Source organism: Dinoponera quadriceps, unplaced genomic scaffold (genome assembly GCF_001313825.1).
Source record: "Dinoponera quadriceps isolate SergipeBrazil2010 unplaced genomic scaffold, ASM131382v1 scaffold717, whole genome shotgun sequence".
NCBI lineage: Eukaryota > Metazoa > Arthropoda > Insecta > Hymenoptera > Formicidae > Dinoponera > Dinoponera quadriceps.
The window spans coordinates 2822987-2844311 of NW_014555639.1; the positions used below are offsets into that span (position 1 = coordinate 2822987).

General features: G+C 44.2%; 1 protein-coding gene across 2 annotated transcripts in view; it reads left to right on the plus strand.

Moving 5' to 3' along the window:
- The window catches only part of LOC106745036, a 27311-nt gene extending 6107 nt beyond the window's left edge, over positions 1 to 21204 (plus strand). Inside the window, exons 3-7 of one of the 2 annotated variants that reach the window (XM_014620267.1) lie at positions 664 to 765; positions 6258 to 6494; positions 9563 to 9778; positions 13995 to 14147; positions 19721 to 21204. In XM_014620267.1, coding sequence (XP_014475753.1) covers positions 664 to 765; positions 6258 to 6494; positions 9563 to 9778; positions 13995 to 14147; positions 19721 to 19786 — 774 coding nt within the window. In that variant the 3' untranslated portion in view covers positions 19787 to 21204. The remainder of the gene's footprint in view (positions 1 to 663; positions 766 to 6257; positions 6495 to 9562; positions 9779 to 13994; positions 14148 to 19720) is intronic. The other variant, XM_014620266.1, reaches the window with a different exon arrangement.
- Positions 21205 to 21325: the final 121 nt, after the last annotated feature.

Sequence of the window (21325 nt, forward strand, 5' to 3'; positions counted from 1 at the left end):
GGGGGCGGTGGAAACTGTTTCGAGTACTTTGCCGTGATCGTAAATCGGATATTTCTGAACATTTCACAATTGCAAATTGTAAAAGATTATAAGATCCTCCACACTCAAAGAAAAATACATGGTCGTGACGACTATAAAAATGATATTAATATACGAGCTTCGTACGTAGAATTGACACATATAATTTAATCAAGCGTCTGATAGTCATTGTAACCAAATCTAAACAGCATAGCGAAGATTATAGTAATTATTCACATACTGTTTCAATAACTATAAAATAGTTTATTAAACCATATGCAAATTAATTCTATATGCAAACTAATATTCATATAGTTACCTATGTCACTATATATTTTTCTCCGAGTGCGCGTAGCGTATACGTCGTTTCATGAAAATCTCGAGAAAAACACATAAGTGAGCCTGACATTACCGGCTGGCAATTAGTTACGATTGTTCGTCTCACAACTGTAATTTCTCCTTCGTCTAGCAGTCAGCTAACTTATTTATACCGCTATTAGCAGAAATGAGTGTTGCATTATTGACCGACGTAACGATGTTAGACACAAATTTATCGCATTTGTGGTCAGACTCAAGTCACGAGGTTCAATTTGTACTCGGGCAGGCATTGTCGTACGGCGGGGCCAATGGGAAACTTTCTTTCAGGCCCTCGATCGGCTGGTGATGGCCGAAGCCGACAGCGAGGCGGCCCTGAGAAGCAAAAGGACAATCGGCATCCTACGACAGATCTTCCCCGAGATCTCCCAGGTGAGCAGATGCGAAAAAAAAAGTCGTCGATGCGAAAAAAGTGACAGAGAAATCCTGCGGAAGGCCAGGACCAGACTGACACGGCTAAAATAAACGCACCAGCCGAACGGCGTTTCATACGTGTACGAGATTGCGCATAAATTGGTGTATTCGCATATTATTGTCTCGATCGAGTCGAGTTGCGAGCACTCGCAGTTATCAAGGAACAACACGACATCCTTGAGAGCGCATGCTCGGACTGACCCTCGCTCGATGCACCTTTGACACTCACTCACCTCGAGACGTTTCGCCTTCGCGTCGCGATCTTTGCGGATCCGCGCGGCAGAGCAAGACACCTCACTGCTGAACAGAGCTCAGCCTTTTAACTCGACATTCTTACCGAGAAAGTAACGCATGCGGATTTGTGAGCCGACTACACTATCTAGCTAGTTTGCCGGCTAATCCTTCGCTCATTCTCTCGGGCCCGTTGCTCGTGCCAACTCATTTCGGATTTCGATCCGAACGTTTCTTTTGTTCTCCGTGAAAAAGAGAGCACGGAAGTACTCACGAGACAGATCGCGCGTATCACGCACTGCGTATTATGCATGCCTTGCCGTTATAACTTAAGTTCGCTCGAGCGATTTTCAGCTATAACATAAAGCCGTTTTACAATATAAGCTTAAAGTATGCAGTAAGACGTAAGCGGTAAGCTAATCGACTAACCACCAGTCGATTATCCTTAGAATGTAAGAATCTAATTGGTCAATTAGCTTGAGTTTTGCTGCACATTTTACGCTATTGTAGAACGGCCTTTACTCGTGTACGCATCAAATCAAAGTCAAGTCTCGTAACGGCCACGGTGGTGCACGGAGAAATGCGAGCAGTAAGACTTAACTCCTTTGCATCCGAAGCGGATATATTTATCAGGCTTATTCTAGAAATTGAGAGAGAAAGATTCAAGACACGTAAGGACTCCTGATGAAACAAAGAGAAAAATAGTGAATACATTCGATCATTCCGATATCGCGGTGTCTGAATTGAATCATAGAATCACGAGTTTTTCATTCGTTTTATCACATTTGACGTCGATCTAAAGGAAAAATTCAGTGATATCAGCATACTTGTCAAATGTTTTAATTTATTTATTTATTCAATAATAATGACTTATTATTATTTATTTATTTATTTATTTATTTATGACGATTAAACAATAAACAAATTGGCCAATTATAGTCGAGAATTTTAAACACGATAGTTTTACGTTCTTGATGGCTCTCGAATGCGATTTGCCAATATGCTTATTACTTTTCCCATGTACCACGACCTCAAGTCACCCTAGCCACAATAGTGAAGCACACACATAACGTAGTTCATCCAATTATATTTTCACCGGTTGAACACCGCGATGTTTCTCGGCGGAACATCGAGGAGGTGTTTCTTCCATCCGTTCCAGCCTCGGCCTCCGCGCCAGTTAGTCGGACGATCTTTTTTGCAAAATTCAGAGTTTCGTTAAAATACCGAAGTTAGGTTTCGTTAGTGCTCCGTTCTAAATAGAAATTGCGCCACGGACAATCGTTCGTCGGCGGCAGCAGAGACTCGCAAAAAGCGGACGTTCTTGGGAAAGTTTCGCTTCTTACGCTCGAAATTCCTGCCAGTTGCGCGCCCATTCAGAGTCGCCCAAGAATAACTTCCTAATTTGACTAATAATGCGCCGGTTGATTCTCTCTCTCTCTTTTTTTTCTCATCTCGTTAGCAACCGATGGTTCTCCCGGCGCTGTTGTTGTCGGCCGGCGCGCTTTTTCCCGCGCGCGGTTGCATGTCACGACAATGCGACGATCGGCTTGTAGTAACAACGACGCTTACAAAAGAGCGATTCCGCGTTGCCGCGAGGCGACAGTTCGCGAACCGGAAGATCGGAGTGTCGAAATGTCGAGATTTCCCGTCGAGATTTTTTTCCCACCGTCACGACGCGCTAGGACGTCCGTCGGGAGTAACGATCGAACGTGCGAAATACAACGATCGCCGACGCAACGGTGACGCGAAAAGCACGCGATGACGATCGCCTCGTCGATCGTGAAGTAACGAGAAGCGGCCCGCTTCGATCGCGTTCGATCCTCGCTGTAGAATTTTTATAGACGCTCAGGACTTCACCGAGAGCGTACCGGCTTCACCAGGTGTATGATGTTGCGTAAAAACGGTGAAACTAATTCCTTCGTGACTCGCAACGTGTTCGTAAGAAAGCCCGGTAGTAAGATCGTCTACGATGGTATCGATAAGAAATCAATCTCCACGAACGATAACGCCTCCGACCACCGGCCGGTTCATATTCACACTCGTTGTTTCACGAACCATCCATTATTTAAACGGATATAGAAAGAAATGAGAAAAAAGCCAGAAAATAAAGACAAGAAATCCTAGCGCAGATCGAGACAGGTCGCGCGAGGTCGTCACCATCATTCATAGACGATCGATCGACGGATCACTACGCCGTATCGGATCGATATCATACCACTTTGATCGCACGGCCGCATAAAAAGCGAAAACAGTCACACCCCGAGATCCCGCAAAATAGAACAGGAGGGCCGGAGTCGTCGTTGCCCTAAGAGGGGGAGAGCTCTTCAGCTAAGGCCTGTTATTTTCTAGAGAATAGAGGAGATTGTCAACTCGATTGTCGCGGAAGTCATTCGTGCCCTTGGTCCGCTCGTCCTCCGAAATCTCTTGGGCGGCAATAACGGGGGCTCCACCAACGCAATGAACGCGTCGCCCTACGATGACGAAGATGAAGATGAGGATGAAGACGAGGAAGACGATTCGTCCGACATGAATCGTTCCAAAGTGTCGATCTCTCTACCAACGTTTCCATCGGACGAGGTTACGCCGAACGCCTCTTCGACCAGCAGCACAACGACCTCCACGACAGTGACGTCGGTGACGGTCAGAGGCGGCGCAGACGATGCCACGTCGACGACTACCTCAACAACCGTCGTTTCGACGATGATACCACCGGCAACAGACAACGAAGTCACCACCACGCTGTGACCATCCGTGGTCAACAGCTCGGTAAAAGTTTCGAGAGCAAGGTCATGATCTTGAGGAGTACTCACAGCCTGGCCCTAGGGAATTACCGCGTGCTCAGGACTGCCGCGGCCACGGTGTCCGCGTATACATTATGTGTGCTAACCGTTCATTGGGCGCTCGTGAGAGCGAGGATCATCATCGACGAGCTGGATTAGTGTCGGAAGGGCTTGACGAACGCTAGATTACCGCGCAATCAGGACTGCCGCGGCCATAAGCAGCACGTTTTCGTAAACATTGCTAACTTCTCACTATCTATCTCTCTGTCTCTCTCGTTTTCCCCGCGTCTCCTACTTAACTCGCGATTGATCATCGATTAATCATCGTCAACGATCGGCAACTCATCAAACTCGGATCTCAGTCGTTGGTACATAAAGAAATAATGTAGGGAGTATAAGTTAGGTCTTTTGGAGCTTAATCGCAACTGTTGTTCACGTTGTGAGGAGTATGTAAATGTTTAACGCTGAATAATGAGTTTGGTCAATCCACCTGGCAATGAACGACTGAACGCGTTTCGGCCGAAAGAAACGGAAGTTCCGGTTAGAAGAACCAAATTCGCTTCATGCCAGAAACCCGGTTTCCTTCGACCCGTTTGGTTCGTTTATTTGTATCCTCCCATAAAATGAAAAATGGAGCACATTACTACAACGGCTGTCTAATTAAACTCTGAAAGGCCCTCTTACGGAACCGATGCAAATAAACGAAAAATAACGTAGTATTATCGCAACGAATAAATATTGCATTTATTTTTCGATACTTTTTCTCTCAACGCGAGCATCCTATCGCGTATTTAAACAAGTCATTTGTGTATGTTTCCGCCGGCGAATATTTTTCGCCGCAGTGCCGCAGCAGGTTCGAACGGCTCTTAAATCGAACTTAGGTAGCTTCAGTAACGACGATACAGATTAACTATCCCAAAGAAACATCTTAGCTGTCACGGTTACGCCTTGGCTCTTTTCGTCGATCCTTTCTCTCGCTACAAAGCAGAATTACATTGGAACATTTCATACCACCTCCGCGCCTCTGGGTTCTTCATCTTCGGCACTTCGAGTCATCTTTCTCCCGCAATCTTCACCCGCAATTCGAACTTTCTGCTACTACTGTGCAAGTTCCATCCTCACGACGCCCGAGACTGTTTCAATCTTCAGCGAACAGATGAATTTTGATATTCAGCTCGGTCGTGTTTCCTGTCGAACCACCGCAGTCACCTCGATTTATAGCTATATCATTATGTTTTTCACGTACTAAGCATTTCTTACATCCTCGACTTTTGCACAGAAGAACGTTAGTAAATTAATTCCACGTATTCGCGACGGCCTCGAAGAACGAGCTATTTGTTATCCTCGCGATCAAAGATCAACACTAAGCTGGTTCTCACGAGAGACGCATCCTTGGAGATAATCCGATAACACTCTGTCCGCGACTCCTATGTGTTGTAACACACACACACACACACACACACATGCACATAGAGTATTTGTCGTAACAATCTGATATTTTAAGCTTTCGCAGTGTGGAGGAATACTTAACTTGGCTTCCGACGCGTCCTTCATAATGGATTTGTTTCGGGTAGCTACTTACCCCGAAGAAGTGAACTGAAATGTTCATTCGTGACGTCGGAAGCAAATCCATGAGGACGGCTCGCTAACTCGGAAGTAAAGTTCAACATTATCGTAACAATCTTACCGCGGTGTATGTACTATGGTTAATGATTAGTAATTCTGTCACTTGCGATTTTGCACCGTGCGATTATGTTATGTATTATACACATTACCATATCACTCATTATTCACTTATGTTACACGTTGTTGTGTAAAGAATTACAAATTCATCTATCATTAAGCTATATCTCACAATCGCAATCATAATTTCTGATGTGGCTAATCTGTGGAAACAAGAAAATATCATTACATATGGAAGTTGATTGTTAACTTCGTTATCTCATGCAGCGCGTAGAAAATCTCGATCGAAGGTGAGTGAAACTTTTTGCCCCGGATGCGATGGAATTCAGGCGTTCAGGCGCGCACCTTTCCGACCGTGATGAATAATTTAACAACGAGACGATTTGCCGCGTTTTTACGTCAATGGTAAAGGTAATGGCAGAGTCCGAAGATAAGCAGCCGACCTGATTACCGCCGCTCAATCGAGATTTTTTACTCGTTATTGCGCAAGATAAATAGACGCCGACGATTCAGCCGATTGGTAATCCATGTATGAATATAATCATTAACGATCATTACCAATTGACTTTGGCGCCCTGAGTACTGTTCCCAATCTGGGCAAATCGAGGAATCAATATGAAAGCGATAAGGATGACTAACGCGAATGAAAAAGAAAAAGAGAAACCATCACGTGATGAAGGGCGGGACCTCGCGAGTCGCCCGTTTCAGCTTCGCCGGTCGATCCCTCGTCATCCAGAGTCACGCGTCTTTTTGCAGGACGTGAACCCAGAGTCGGAAAATCGAGTGAACGAGATCGGAGCGGAGTCGCAGAACAACGAGGTGCGGGTGCAATTCGCGGACGAAGTGCCGAGCGAGAACTCGCAGCAGGAGCTGGCGCCATTGGACGAGGTCGAGGCGAACGAGGACGAAAACAGGAACAAGAGATTCCTCTTCGGCTTCGGTGGCGGTGCCGGCAGCGCTGGATCGGGCAACTTCCTCTTCGACATTATCAGGGTGAGTCGCTCGTCAATTCTCTAGAAGCTGCTTTTTTTTACCTTTGCGACGAGAGAGAATAAGAAGCCCACTTTCTCTCTCTCTCTCTCTCTCTCTCGTCTTTTGTTTCTATTGCAATTCTAATTACTCCTGCTTACAACCCCAATTTACCATCACTTCTCTCGTCCTTTTGAAATAACCGAACTCAAGCGACGCCCCGATTGGTTCTTCAACTTACAAGCTTACGTTAACGGTAAACGAATTAAACCGAGGTTAACTGTAATTAACTATAATTAGAAATGAATAATTCACGGCAATTTGTCGGGCGTGAAGAGTCGTCACGCCCACGAGGCGAGATCTCTTCCCCGCGCAGATGCGCGGCGCGCGCATCGCGATCGAGCACTTGCTATTCCCGTAACGGGGCGAGACCGCAAGGGCGCCGTTGCTGCAGACGGCAGTGAAAGTGAGCAACCGAATCGCCCTCTAGCCGCGCTGTCCCATCTGGTCACTATTCCAAGGTTCCTGACCTAGGCACGACCCGCGAAGCTAGAATTACCGCGCCAGGGATCCGATCGGCGTCCTTGGTTAAACGCGCGCAAAGATTCGCGATACTTACTGCGAGAAAGACGCCGCGAAATGTCAATGGACCATCCGATCGGGTTTGGAACGACGATTTCGTCGTGACTGCAACAAGTGAAATTAATAGCCAACGGTCCGATCTAATAACACGGATTCATTAATGGACGAACGATGAATTATTCTCTAATAATGACAGTATCGGTCGATGCTTGTTTCGCTTCCTTCAGTCTCTCGAGATATAGCCGGTCGTGCGGCCGGTAGGAATAATTACCGTGAATTGCGTTTCCCCAAGTAAACCACAACCGAGAGGCAATTAATAATAACGGCGCGACACGCTAACGACGACGTTCGGCCATCGCTGCCGCCTTTTTCCCCTCTTCTCCTTCTCTCCCTCTCGGCTTTTTTACTCGCGCGAAGCAACGTGCGCGGCGGAACGAGTTTCGCGCGCGATAAATGCAATCGGTCGGGTTCGCCGCGCGAAAACCGCGTATCTGTTTCCATCGTCCCGCCGTTATTCACTTTCCTAGCAAAAAGCAACGCGCGATTACGAACGGCTCTCGGAGCGATTCCAGACCGATCGACCGGCTGGCCGGTCGCGGCGACGGCGGCGACGCGCGACCCTTCACCGTCCGCGGATTGAGAAAACGAGAAACTCGTCTACGTGACCGATGCTCTATTTGTTCTTGTCGCGGTTGTTCAACCTTCCGCCGATAAGTAACTCTTGAAATCGTTGCGGACACCGGGCGCGTTGCTAAATCCTCGGTTACACAACGAAAGTGTAAAACGATGTTCTGCATAAATATCTTCGTGAATTGAAAAAGTCTCACGGTGACGTTAACTCTGGCTGCCGCGCGTCAATTTCAATTTGGATCGCGCGAAAGCTTTGTTGACGATTAAAAATGTATCATCCATAACTGAAAGTAATGAAAGAATTGCAAATTAATTAATTCTACACAATTAAATCTAATCTACACATTGCATTTAAAAGCGACACTGAAGGTTTGACGGTAATTCAGAGCCTGGATCGAAGTATACTCCCACTTTAGAAGTTGTGAGGTGAAACGAGTTCGATAAAATTCGATGCAATCAAGTCAACTGACAAAGGCGTCAATAAGAAAAATAATAAATAATCATATTTTTGCAATATCGTATATCTGCCAACTTCAACATCGTTTTAAGTTAACATTCATTATCTACTTCGTTTTAAATTAACATTTATTATACTAAATAGTGAAACAAATGTACAGAAACAGTAATTTTGCTTAATACGCTAAATATTTTGATAAATGTTCAATTTATGAGTGATCTCCTTTTGATGTATTACTGAAAATGCAGTACTAATGGACGATACATTTTTAAATGATAAGGTGAATGAATGCAATTCAAGAGCATGTACGGCTCTTATTTCGTTTCTTTGACTTTCTATCAGCCGTGTGATTGACTTTTCAGGTCCAATTAGTTATACTTTGTATGTAATTTTATGGAACGCGGTAGTATCATATTATTGGACGCCGGTGAGAGTATTATTCAATGTCTTAGTGATCGATAATAATACAAATAAATAAAATTAACAAAATTGATCACAGCATTAATAAAAGAGATATACGAAGTGTTTATATAAAACAGCGGTATTGTTATAACGTATAACAGCGGTAGAATTGTTATGAATGACGTAATACAAAATTACTCTTTGGGAGTACTCGACATTTAAATAGTTATAAAATTTAATTCTGAGAAATTTACAACAAAACAATTATCAGTGCCTGGCCTTTTGATATGTAAATTCCTAATGACGCATATCGACGTCATCGTAGAATGCATTCAATATGTTAACGATCGATGGTGACTAAAACGAGTAAAATGAGCAAAATCGACTAACATTAATGAAAAATATACATATAAATAGCGTTAGAAATACGCTATTAGTGACGCAATAAACGATGGTTTCTCGAGGATGCTTCATAGCTAAGAGTTCCCAGTGACGTTATCATAGAGCGCAATACGTCGCAATACGTGTCAACAGAGACGGTCCTCGACTATCTACCTAATGGCGCACAAATATGTTTACCCGAGCGAAGTCCGTACGAGGAAAATCCACAATAACGTCGACGATCGCACGTCAATATTGGACCAGTCTTTCCTCGCGCGAGTTTCGCCCGTAACGGGAAGTGAACGCGTGATCGGTATCGATCGGGCTCTCTTCATTTTTCACGACGGGAAAGCCAGCCGACCGTATCGAGACGTCAATGAGCGATCGAGCGACCCTCGGCTCCCCTCGAGCGTCCGGCTCGTTGCGGACACTCTTAATGTACCACTTTCCAGCCACGTTGCAGGGGTTCCAGGCGGAGGCCGCGACAGGAGCGTCGCGTAATGGGCGGTATAATCGATCTCGCGAGATCTCGGCAAAAGCGCGAGAGAAACCGCGCGATTCTTCCAGATGACGAGTGCCGATCAAGTGTTGAGGGAAGACGGTCAAGTAAACGAACATTCTCGTCTTTGTTCTCGTTTAGCAAGCGGCCGACGGGGCGGCAAGAGCGGCGGGCACGGTGTACCGTGTCGTGGCCGGTACACAGAGCCTCGGGCTCGGGCTAAGCGCCTCGCGCGATGTGGGCCCGGCGCTCCAGCAGGCCGCCCCCGCTACTGCTAATCCCGCCGGCGGCACTGGCGGCACCCCGACGTCCGGCGCACCCTCGACAGCCGCCCCAGGAGCCGGCATTCTACCACCGGTACGCCAAATCCTTCCGACACGTCTATAACGTGTCCGCCGACGGAGATACGAAGGCGTCTGCGCTTCTTCGATTCTGTCTTCGGGCCTCTACCGATAAACGAGACTGGTTCACGTGTCTACGACGCACACGATACCGCGCCGACATCCGAAAGCTGTCGCTCGATCAATGACGAACCGCTCGATCTCGCCCGATCGATCTTAGAAACGTCGATTTGTCCGACGTCGTGACCGCCGGAAGTTATTGCGCGCGGAGAGAATATCAGTGCCGTCGATTTCGACCGGCCGGATGCCCGAGTCTTGCGGTAACTGACTAATACGGCTAATCTCAGACACAGTTACAAATTATTGATTTTTCTAACGACAACGGGTTTATAATAATGTTTGAGATTAGCCGTGCGTTCAGTTAGTGAAAGACTCGGATATCCGGGCGATCGAAATTTGACAGCACTAGAGAATATATTATAGCCTTTTTTCTCTCGTATAAAATATAGTTTTAACGTTTCGGGAAAGACCGTTTCCCTCTCCAGATTTTTCCGCAAATTTTTCGGTTTTTCATATTATTTTTTTTGCTTTTTATTTTCTTCGTATATATTAGCGAAGTCAAACATAGGCGACTGGAAAGCAGTATCTTGTTTATGCAAATTTATAATTAGCATGTAGGATATATCACGCTAAAGGACTGATACACCGCTGTATAATTAGGGGTATACGCGAAATGTAAGTCGAGTAACAGGCTGTGAAACGAAATACAAGAAATAATCATTCGACTGTTTTTTACATACCTAAATAATTTCCAATCTCTCGATATGTTGGCAGCGCATCGGTCGAGTAATGATTGTCCATTTTGTCATTGTTCGAAAGACATCGTTATGGAAGGATGCCGCAATTTAATCGAGCATATAGATTTGCAGATATGCGTTCAAACTTGACGATTTTAAGTACAGGAATAAATCAAAATCACGTCCTCTATATGAGACGAAATATACTGCTTAAAGCCTATTTTTGTGTTAAATGTTTTGTCTCCAAATGTTTCCGTGAGTTTTCCTGTAAATATAATTCCGTAACAGCGTTATATTTTGTGCAATAAATTATTTCGCGCGAGCGTGCAAATGAATTATTTGCCAAATGTGGCCGTACACAGCATCTATCACGATATTTTTACGTACATGTAATACGGACAATATTTAGTTGAGTCTATTTGGATGCATTTAATCAAATCTAATATGAAGTATTGTTGTGCGTCGTAAATATTTCTTTAGAGAATGTCGATTGTTTGGTATGGCACTTTAATGGTAACCTGCATCAAACAATCTACATTTGCTCTAAAAATTGAAGAAAATGATTACCGAAACGGACATATGATGCGTTATCGTTCCATATGAGGCAATGTGACACACATATGCCATGTTTAGAGTAAATGCTTTCTTCAATCGTTAATGTGAACAGTTGACGGTTGGTACTGCACGTGTTTAGCACCAACTGTGTTTATCGGATTCGCTCGATAACTCTTCTTTCTTTCTCTTTTTTTCTCTCTTCTCTCTCTTTCTATTTTTGCTCTCTCTCTTTCTCTTTCTCTACTTTTTCTCTCTTTATATTTCTATATCTATCTCATTCTACTAAAATGCACTGTACATGCCTGCTCTCTCTTTTTCAACTTTCATAACTTCACATTTTCTTATTCTCTTTTTGTCCTCAGCATGTAATTTGCCCTTCGGTCGCACGAAAACATGAAATTCACCTCAGTCATCAGAGTTTCACATGACTTTCCTAGAGTCGAGATAGTCGGCCTTAATTTTCTCTAATGGCAACGTGCCATTACTGATACGTTTATTTCTTGCGACATCTCGAGTAATAATCGCACACTGCATGCCAAACTAGCACGGCCGCGCAACCTTCGTAATCCGCCACTGTATCGTCCTAATTCACCTATCATTCGTAACGAATGAGCCACTTTTTCTTCTTCATTACCTCACGTAAACCTACTCTCCGATCTCGCAAAAATCTCGTGCTCGTATCACATTTAAATTTTTGCATGCTGTACTTTTTCCCCCACGTAAGCACGCACACCACGAGAGCCACTCTTGACTCATTCGTTTTTAATCTTTTTTAAATCTTTCGCTTACTTTCTACCGGTGACTTAATCCCTCTAGACGACTCACTTCTGAACGGGTTACTGACGTTCTTCCTATCTCTCGCATCTTTCTCTTCTCCTTCTTTTTCTCTCTCTCTCTCTTTCTCTCTCTTTCTCTCACTCCGTTTCTCCTTCCTTCGTACAGAGCCTCTGCCAAACTTCTCTGTCTCTACGCATGAATTGCATATCAAGATCTCTAATATCTGTTGTACATGCGTATGTATATGTCTGAAAAATAATACACGCGTGAGCAAGTTCTAATCTGCCGTTTCCTCTACAAAAACGCGTCTCCCTCATCCGCTGCAACTACTTTTGCATCAGTGCACTTTTTGTACGTCTAATGTAACGAGGTCTTGGCATGTAATTTGTACAAATTATCCTTAACCCCTAGTTAGCTGTTATTTGAGATACATTCCCCTACAACCCCGGAGTTGAAGTAGAACTCGACAAATTTAGACACGATATTGTTTGATTTGTTAAAGATTACCGTTCCTTCTTTCTTTACATTCTGAAATATGACACTTGATCACTCGTACAAATGATATTTCTCCGAATGTCTTTCTGGGACGTAACCGTTTCACGAAGAGACAACTTGCGTTCGCAGAAATGACGACATTTTTGTTATCGTATCCAATCGTTTCCTTCGACTCCGGAAGGTTTTCACCGGAAACATTCGTCCGCTCATCTCGTTCCACATCCCATCTCCATCGTTCCACCTGGCCAACGGTCCCGACGCAACGCTGACAATCACTGACTAAAAAGACTTTTTGATGATGGCGTACTGACCGGCTGATGGGCAGGCCGATTCATCCGGGATCTGATGGCGGCCGCTCCAATTGATCAGCGCCGATTCTCTCCGTTGCCGCGATCTTCGTCGTCGTCACTGCACTGTATACATATATCTATACATATATTGTAGCGGCCACACAGTTGTATCTTGTTTCCATCGTATTTGTTGATTTGCACCTGGAGTAAACGCACGCAGATTAATCGACAGACGGATCGGTTCGCGAGACCGCGAATCGCCAGCGATCGTCGCGTCTTTGAGTCGAAACCGATCTGTCTGCCGGGCAGAGACTCGTAGCATTGTAAATCTCTTTGGTAATTGGTCCGCACGATGTGCAGACTCGACGCGTCTGTAGCTAGTGGTAGTTCGCGCTGAACACCGGCTGGTGACGCACCGCTAACCACTAGGTGCGAACACGCGCCGCGTCGAGTGTCCGTCTGGCGTATGGTTCACTCTGTTGTCACCATTTTGGGTTTTGACGGATTCACTGTTCCGTGGTGCATACGCAGGGTGTCCATTACGAAAATCTCTTTTCCACTCGCGCGCGTCATCTTTCTTTTCCTCTTTCCGGGATTTGCCTGGTCCCGAGCAACGGGATTGCTGCGTTCGGCGAACACGACGGATTTATTTGCGTCTGGCGCAGATCGGAAAGTGATCACAGGTAACTTCGACAACCGTGCAACCGTTGTATTCACCGAACGCAACCGGCGGACCTGTTCTTTTTAGCCGAACCAGCGCTGCACTGAAACTTTGTTCCTTTTTCCTCCAACGCTGGATTACACACATTTGTTTCGATCCGAAAGCAAAAAGTGCAATGTCCCGGTTCAGCTAAACGGAACAGACCTAAACGCTTTGATTTTCGGCCGAGCGAACGCGCGTGTGGACGCCCTGCAGACAAGCCCCCGATTATATCACGAGCCGAAGGAGCGCACGTAAAGGATCGTAGCAGCAAGATCGATGGATCGATGTATCGTATGTAGCCGCAAGTAGGAATAAGGATATGAGAGAGCACCGTAGTGTCGGGAGCGCTGGAGCTGGACGTGGAGCTGCAATACACACCGCAAAATATATCATCCTCTAAACAGACATACGAACGATTGTAATTAATTCCCGTATATATACATATATATGCCACATATATGTACTTGTATACTTATCGATCTTGGGCGCACCCGCGCCTCCCGGAAACCCGCAAGCTGCGTTTCCGGGCACGAAAGTCACGGGCTTTTGGGCGGAGGTGCCTCCGACTATGCTATCCGCTCGCTGATTAACCCAAGCGATCTGCGATCTTTCCAGCTGGTGACCGGAAGCGGAAGTAATCAGCAGGACGGCGGCGCCGGCGCCGGAAGGACGGACGTGACGGTGGAGGAGGCCGTGCCTGGTCCTGTCACCAGGTTCTTCGTCCTCGCCAACCGAGGGATCTCGAATCTCATCCAGGATCTCATACTCGTGAGTAGTCGCGGGTAAACTTTCACCGTGACCTCCTCCGACCGCTCTTCCTTCGCACTTCTCGATGTTGCGAATTCGTGGGCGTACGGAGAGAATTTGTACGGCGGCTTTGTTTCCTCTTTACATAAACTCTTTTCAATTTTTCCACGCGTCGCTCACAGCATGCACGAGGAGAGAGAATTTTCTGGTAAAGATTACTATGGAATTTTACACGATGCCGTGCACCAAAAAAGAAACGTTATCGTTGAAATAATACTTGTTTGATTCCCAAGTGAGATGGTTACTCCATTACTTCTTGGCAAATATTTACTAGAGGTAAAACCATATTTGACTATATACAATATATGATATTTCCTTCGCATAAGTAAACATTTACTTGTGTGTATTAAAACAGTTGCGATAAATATTCAATTTATGATATTGGGAATATCAGAATTTATTTTTAGAAGATATTTAATACGGACATAAAAATCGAAGTTTCTAAAGCCATTCTGTTTCTTCACCGGAAGAGAAATATTATATAATTCTAGTAAATACTCTCTTAAATTTCGAACCATTTTATATTTACATTCAGTGATTCATTTGCAAATTAAGGCATTACTGCTTTCCAAATAAGTATTTACTACGAGCTATTAAAATATACTTAAATTGATAAAAAATATTACTTGATTTAAGAGAAGTTGAAAACAGGTAATTCAGTTTGCTTGATGCTAGCATTCTTTTTCCATGTATGTATCCCAAATGCGGTATCTAAAAGGAAAGAAAAGAAAATCGATCGGGTACACGGGAGAAACAGGGAGATTCCTGTAGTAGGTTTCCGCTTCGATCGATTGCTCTCAGTTATTTTAATCGAGTTTTAATGCAGCTCAAAGTTCACAGGAATGTTCTCAATTGCGGTAACAAATATATATCATTTCTTGTCACCGAGCTTTCATCTGGTTCTTATCCGGTTGCAACAACTGGTATTTTTATGCGCGTCTAGCATCGCTAGTTGGAGCAAGCCTTTCGTTTGAAGAGAACGCGTAAATTGCCTAGATCGAATCGTGCGCGTAATAAAGGACTTCATTGGCGATCAACGATCGCAGTGTTATTACAGTTCAACACTGTTTTCGCTGACAATCACACGAGCCCGTAATAACCTATGTCGTAAAGCACCTGAACCGATCTACTCCACAAGAGGTACAAGCCCGCTATTCGCACCGGACATCGATTACACATTTCGAGATTCTTTTAATAACTTCGGCTCACTTGAAAGTAAATTACACCTGGTAACAAAATATTGAGCAACCGCTTTCGAAATCGCGATCATAAGTGGACTTTGAACTGTAAACTCGGTGGACAACTTTATAATAAGGAAATTAGTAAGAGATGTATTTTTACGACATATATATTTTTTTATATTACATTTTTTTACGATATATATTCATAGACCGTTTGCGATTTACTGCAAATTTAAAACGCGTTTCCTATGCAAACGTCACGCAAACGTGTATTTATGGTTGCGCTTTTATTACTCTTTTATACGCCGGCGCGTATTAATTATTCATATTTCCATTTTATTCGCAGGATATCGCAACCGTGGTTTTTTTTACGGGAAAAACGTTTCGATCGAACGGCGCCTGTCGCGGTGATTCATAACAAACGCCCACGTGAAACTCAACGAGAAATTTAGATGAGCGTAATTTTAACCGCGAATCGCGATGCGAGCGATTGACGTCGCGCGGACGATTGCGTTTAGGGACACGCGATAATCGCGTTATCGCGCACGATTCGTTTCTTCGACGGAACCGTGAAGTGAAATTCGCGTCGTGGTGTTTTGTGCAAAATTGCCAAATTAATTAAAACGGACTTTGCGGCTTAGTTCGTGAAGTATTTCGACAAAAAGTAATATGTAAATATTAAGACATAGTAAGTTTCACTTTCTCGAGCGTACTTGTTTCTCAACTCGCCGGACAGCGAGCGTGGGAATTAAAAGGAACTTCCGAATTTCTCGATATTTCTGTTAAAAACAAAAATCCGAAATTAGAGAGGCGTTTACTCACAGTACCGTTCGTACCGCCTGCCGAGAGTGATGATACAGCATAAGCAGTGGGTTGTTACGAAGGTCAAGATGAGGCTTAAGACGTTATACGGTATTATGCCACGTATGTCTCGAGCAGTTTGAACGGTGTAACAGACTAACGTTTCTTTCTTTCTTTCTCTCTCTCTCTCTCTCTCTCTTCTTCTTTCCAATTTCAGAGCATTAGATAAATTATAATAGGGTGTTTCACGGTGACCGGTCGTGTTCGGCGGTGCCGAAAGTCGAGCGGGCGTAACGTCGCGCGTCGCGTAGCGTCACGTCGCGTCGCGCGTCGTCGTTTCAGATATAAACCGGGCGATTACGTAAGCGCGCCGTCGGGATCGATGGAAAGCAAAAATGTAAGCGACTTTCTCTATGAAATAGCGCGTCCATTTGCCGGCTGACTTATGCAAGCGGCCGCTCCTGGCACGCAAAAACGCCGGGGGCAACACCTGGCCGCGGTATCGGCCGTCGAGATCGCGTTACGCCGCTCTTTCTGTCCGACCGATCTGCAATCAGTCGCGTCGCCAAATTTCCCAAAAGGATCTCAGGCAACTTGGATCTCAAGGTGGTTTCGGTTGAAATAAAAATATGTTAATACGGCTCTGTCAGTGAGAAGTAACGGCCCTAATCGCGGCCTTTGGAGCGATATGTAAATTTTTATCGTGGGAGGAGTTCTATTAATCACATTACTGGGATTTAATGTTCGGTGCATTCGAGAAAGATTGATTCGCAATGTACCGTTTGTCTGACAATACCGTCGATACGTGCGTCATATATGATGAACATTTACATCCTTCCATAATGAAAGTTTACTTATCGCTACAACAGCCGTGACTAAACTTTCGTTTTTTTCTTTCCTTTTCGTTTAAAGTTGTGCCGGATTCCTCACAGATGCGGTTTCGCAACATACAATAAAACATCTCGTGCCTTGAAAAGGATGAAAACGGACAGATTTGTTATCCGGTGACTTTCGCACACCTCACCAAACGGATCATTTTCACTTCGCATTTCAATTAATTTTGAGCTCATGCAGCATGAAATCGATGGGTCGATAAGTCGGTCGGGCATCGCGCGAGAAAAGCATTTATCTTCGCACTGTCCGAGAGTAGTTGCAATCTTTGATCCGAATATTTTCCGATCTTCGTTCTAATTGTTCGTGTCTGGATTCATTTTTACACGGGAGGAATCTTGAAAATTATCATAGAATTATCATCGTGATCCTGGAAATTCCGCGCATTTTTTCTTTTTCCTTTATTTACGACTCACTTTAGTCCACTGTAAGTGAACAATCGACAATACAGACAGCAGCTGAAGTAATCTGAGCCATCGTTGAAACGCAAGAGCCGGAACCGAGTCGACATGTATTATACGCGATCACGCAAGAACTCTTTCTCCGCACGGTCGTGCACCCGGCTGTGATTTTTTTAACCAATGATTTTTATGGTCGCAACATTCGCGGAATTGCCGCGGCGAGTCGAGGACAATGTTCCGCCTTAGATCATCCGGTCGACGTAACGCCGACGTTGATTTTTACACTCGGGCCCACATGCTACTTCCTTACGTACGATGACTTCAAGATCGCATAATCACTTAATGATAATCGCATTTTTGCAACGAACGCGCAACGAATACGCAACGAATAGTAAGTTCTCGCAACATTAAGCAGCGTGAATACTGCTTTAAGCGTGTGTTATACCGGCTCGAAATCAACGTCTAGATTTTACAATTGCATTATACGAGAAACCGTGACTCGATTAGCAAATTAGGATTTCGCGGTGATTAATGAAATATGCAACGGCGGGAAGCCTTACGGTAAAGACCGGAGGAAGGAAACGGAGACTAGAAACCATGGTTATTTATCTTCGATAATTTCGATAATTTCAAAGCTTCGAAGGAAACTTCGACCTTTCGAATTTTGACAAACCGAAATCTCGAAGATATATCTTCAAAGGTCGAGTCTTGAAGCTTCGAAGCGTATGTACTTGAGAATGAAATTGAGATTAAACAGCGATAGACAACAGATTGAAATTAAATAGCGGGTTTAGATGACGTTTTTCAATATTTTTCAAAATATTTTAAAAATCTTAGCCGTGAGAGTGAATCTTTTTTCTCATTCTTCTCACTTGTCTCGAAACACCACACTTTTCCTCAATTTCTTCGAGTAAGAAAAAAGTTCATTTTTCATATTTTTTCTTATTTGACTTGAGTTCTTTCAAAAAGAAAAACTCGATCACAAGAAATCATGTACAATAACTTGCTTCTTTAAAGACAACACATATTCACAGAAAATAGAATGTAACAATGACTCCGACAACACAAAATAAAGGAAGAATATTGATTTTATATTTGAACTGTTTTTATCAGGTTTGCCAGAAAAACAAACAATAACCGGCGTGAACACAATTGACTTTGTTTTCTTTAAATGACGTAGTAGAATCGATTGTTCATATTTGTCCATCCATAATTCTTGCTTGTCCACCAAGCCAGATTAACAAACAAATTCAAGAAAACAATGAACATATCTAATTATATATATATTTTATTAATTGCATATTATTGAATATTATAGAATATTTTTTGAATATTATTCTTAAGAAGTTAACTAATTAGTTTGTCTCCAACGGAAGTATTCGAAATTCGAATGTTAAAGCCTTCGGAAGAAAACACCAGCCCCAATATAGAGACTCGGGTACATTTTTGTCGAGTCTGGCGCTACGGTATTTTTTTCTTGCTTTCCGCGTCACGTCTCGCATCGACCGTAAGTTCTTTTATTATACGCAATTTGCGGCGCGTTAATTCGTTCGCTGGCTCGGTTTTGTGTCGGCAGGTGAGGAGCACGTCCGTCGACGCGTCGGTTCGAAAGCGCTTCACGCTCGGTGCCCTCCTCGGAATTCCTTCATCCGGAGAAGATCCTAAACTGCTCTAGTCGTTGGTGCGATTTTTCCGCGACTAAGAGGAAAACCGGCGCACCGACGGAATGTGTAATCCGCGTGAGATGCGGAATACGATAACGCCAAGTTCACGATTCTTCTTAATTTAGCTCGAGTAGGCTGGCTCTCACAGCGGTCTCGATAAGAGGATTCGATCACACGCTTCCTGCGATAGTGGAGTGATATTTCAAATGCTTAGAATAATCTCGCATATCCAGGAGTAATTCAATCCGGTGCAAATTCGTCGGTGTGACATACAGATAATCTTCATATATAGATTTCTTTATAAAATTTCTTTTCAATTTAATCATATTTTCGAGCGCAGGAAACGTTTATTTTAGCAGAACTTATCTTGCTAAGGGGAACATGAAACATTCTTGAAGAATGGATTTTAATTCCTGAAATGTAAACAACGGAAGGAGAATAAATTGAGATAGAATGCCGATATTTCCTCGGTCACGCAAAATTCCACGGTAATTTTTACCGTAAAATTTTCTCCGCGCAAAAAGTAAAAATCACCAAGGTGAGATTCCCTATCGGATCGCACGAGATGAATTAATCGACCGTTTCCGAATTTTCAGCGCCTGGCGGCTACGAGCGAACGCATCGTCAACTTCAAAGCGCGACTGATCACCTCCATCATCTAAGACCTCGTTCGAGGAGGACCGAGATGAGGAAACACAGAAGAAGAAGAGGCCTTCCCCCGGTCTTGGTACCGTAGCGTCACGAGCACCATCACCGGGCCGATCACCTCTGCCAGCAGGAGCACGGGTACGACGTTGGCAACGTGAACCATTCACGAGCACGGCGTTGCCCCCTTGTCCCCGGGATCCGATACCCTCGTCGATGGCCGTCGAACTCTATGCGAAAACACTAGGCAGTTTGTCATCAGACGCACATTCCTCCCCAACGATCGACGTTAACTCGATTCTGTCCGACTTTGTTCACTCTGTTTCCAGTCTAATTCCCTTCTTCTTTCTCGTTCTTTTCTTCTATGTGCTTTCTTGTTTTCTCTCTCTCTCTCTCTCTCTCTCTCTCTCTCTCTCTTTCTCTCAATTTTCTTCCTCCCCTTTCTCTTTTTCTTTCGTTCTCATTCCTTATGTCTGTTATTTCTATTCTTTAGTCGATTAGAATAATGATAACGATAGAGGAATTTCCGTAGGTGGTCGTCGTTTTAAGACGATCGGGATTCACTCGTAATGGCGCGGCTCGTGCCGCTGCGGTACGACGAAAATACACTGAGAAAGGTGGTGAAACTGTAAAAATCGTTTTCAATTTGTGATACCACACGTTCTCCGTTGACACTTCGAACGAAATGTTTCATGCGCCGACGACTACGAGACGGATCTCTCCGCCGAGGATCGTCCTCCGACACGAGACGAAAATATTTAAATTCGCGCTCACACAGAGTACAGCTATATAAATATACGTATAAAGAGTTTATTTTTTTACATTGAAAGTACGATACGATTTTTCTCGACCGTGAGAGGGGAAGACGGTAGATTCGCGCTCCGCCCGGAAGGATGAGACAAGGCCGGCTTGTTCGCCCTAATAACGACGCGTTTCGATCGAACGTCGTCGTCGAGCACGAGATATCGTAAACCTGTACATAGCTCTTACCCCGGAATGCAACAGTGCCAGGCATTCGTCGTTACCACCCATTTGTTTTCTATTGTTTTCTCGTCTAATTATTATAATCCTCTATATCTCTGTCTCGTTCCTCTTAGAAACTTTTCGCGATAACGCAGAACACGTGAAATCCAGACGAATAATCTCGCTGAGTGTAGCTGACAATCAAATTAAAATCATTCCTGCTTGATGCGTACTTCGGTTCTGTACATCACGTTCTGTTAGAAGTCCGTCAACAACGATAAACAAAGAGCTCCTCCCTTCTTGGATTTTCTCGTCGCGGGAACATCCGACAAGCGGTAATTTGAAAAAATGTAAAGTGACAACAATACGAAAAACGCGACGTTTTGTCGTCGTTGAAATCGAGCGCATGATTTTCTCTGTGTAAAACGTCCCTGTTGTTTTGTAGTGTAAATAAATATTATTGTAATAAGAAGCGAGGATGTGGTGTGCCTTTAACCTCAGCGACGCGTAAATCACCAAGCTCCCATCGTGTTGCAGACAGAAAAACAATAATCCGTTTGTGTGTGACGAAACGCTTTCAATTTATTCGAATT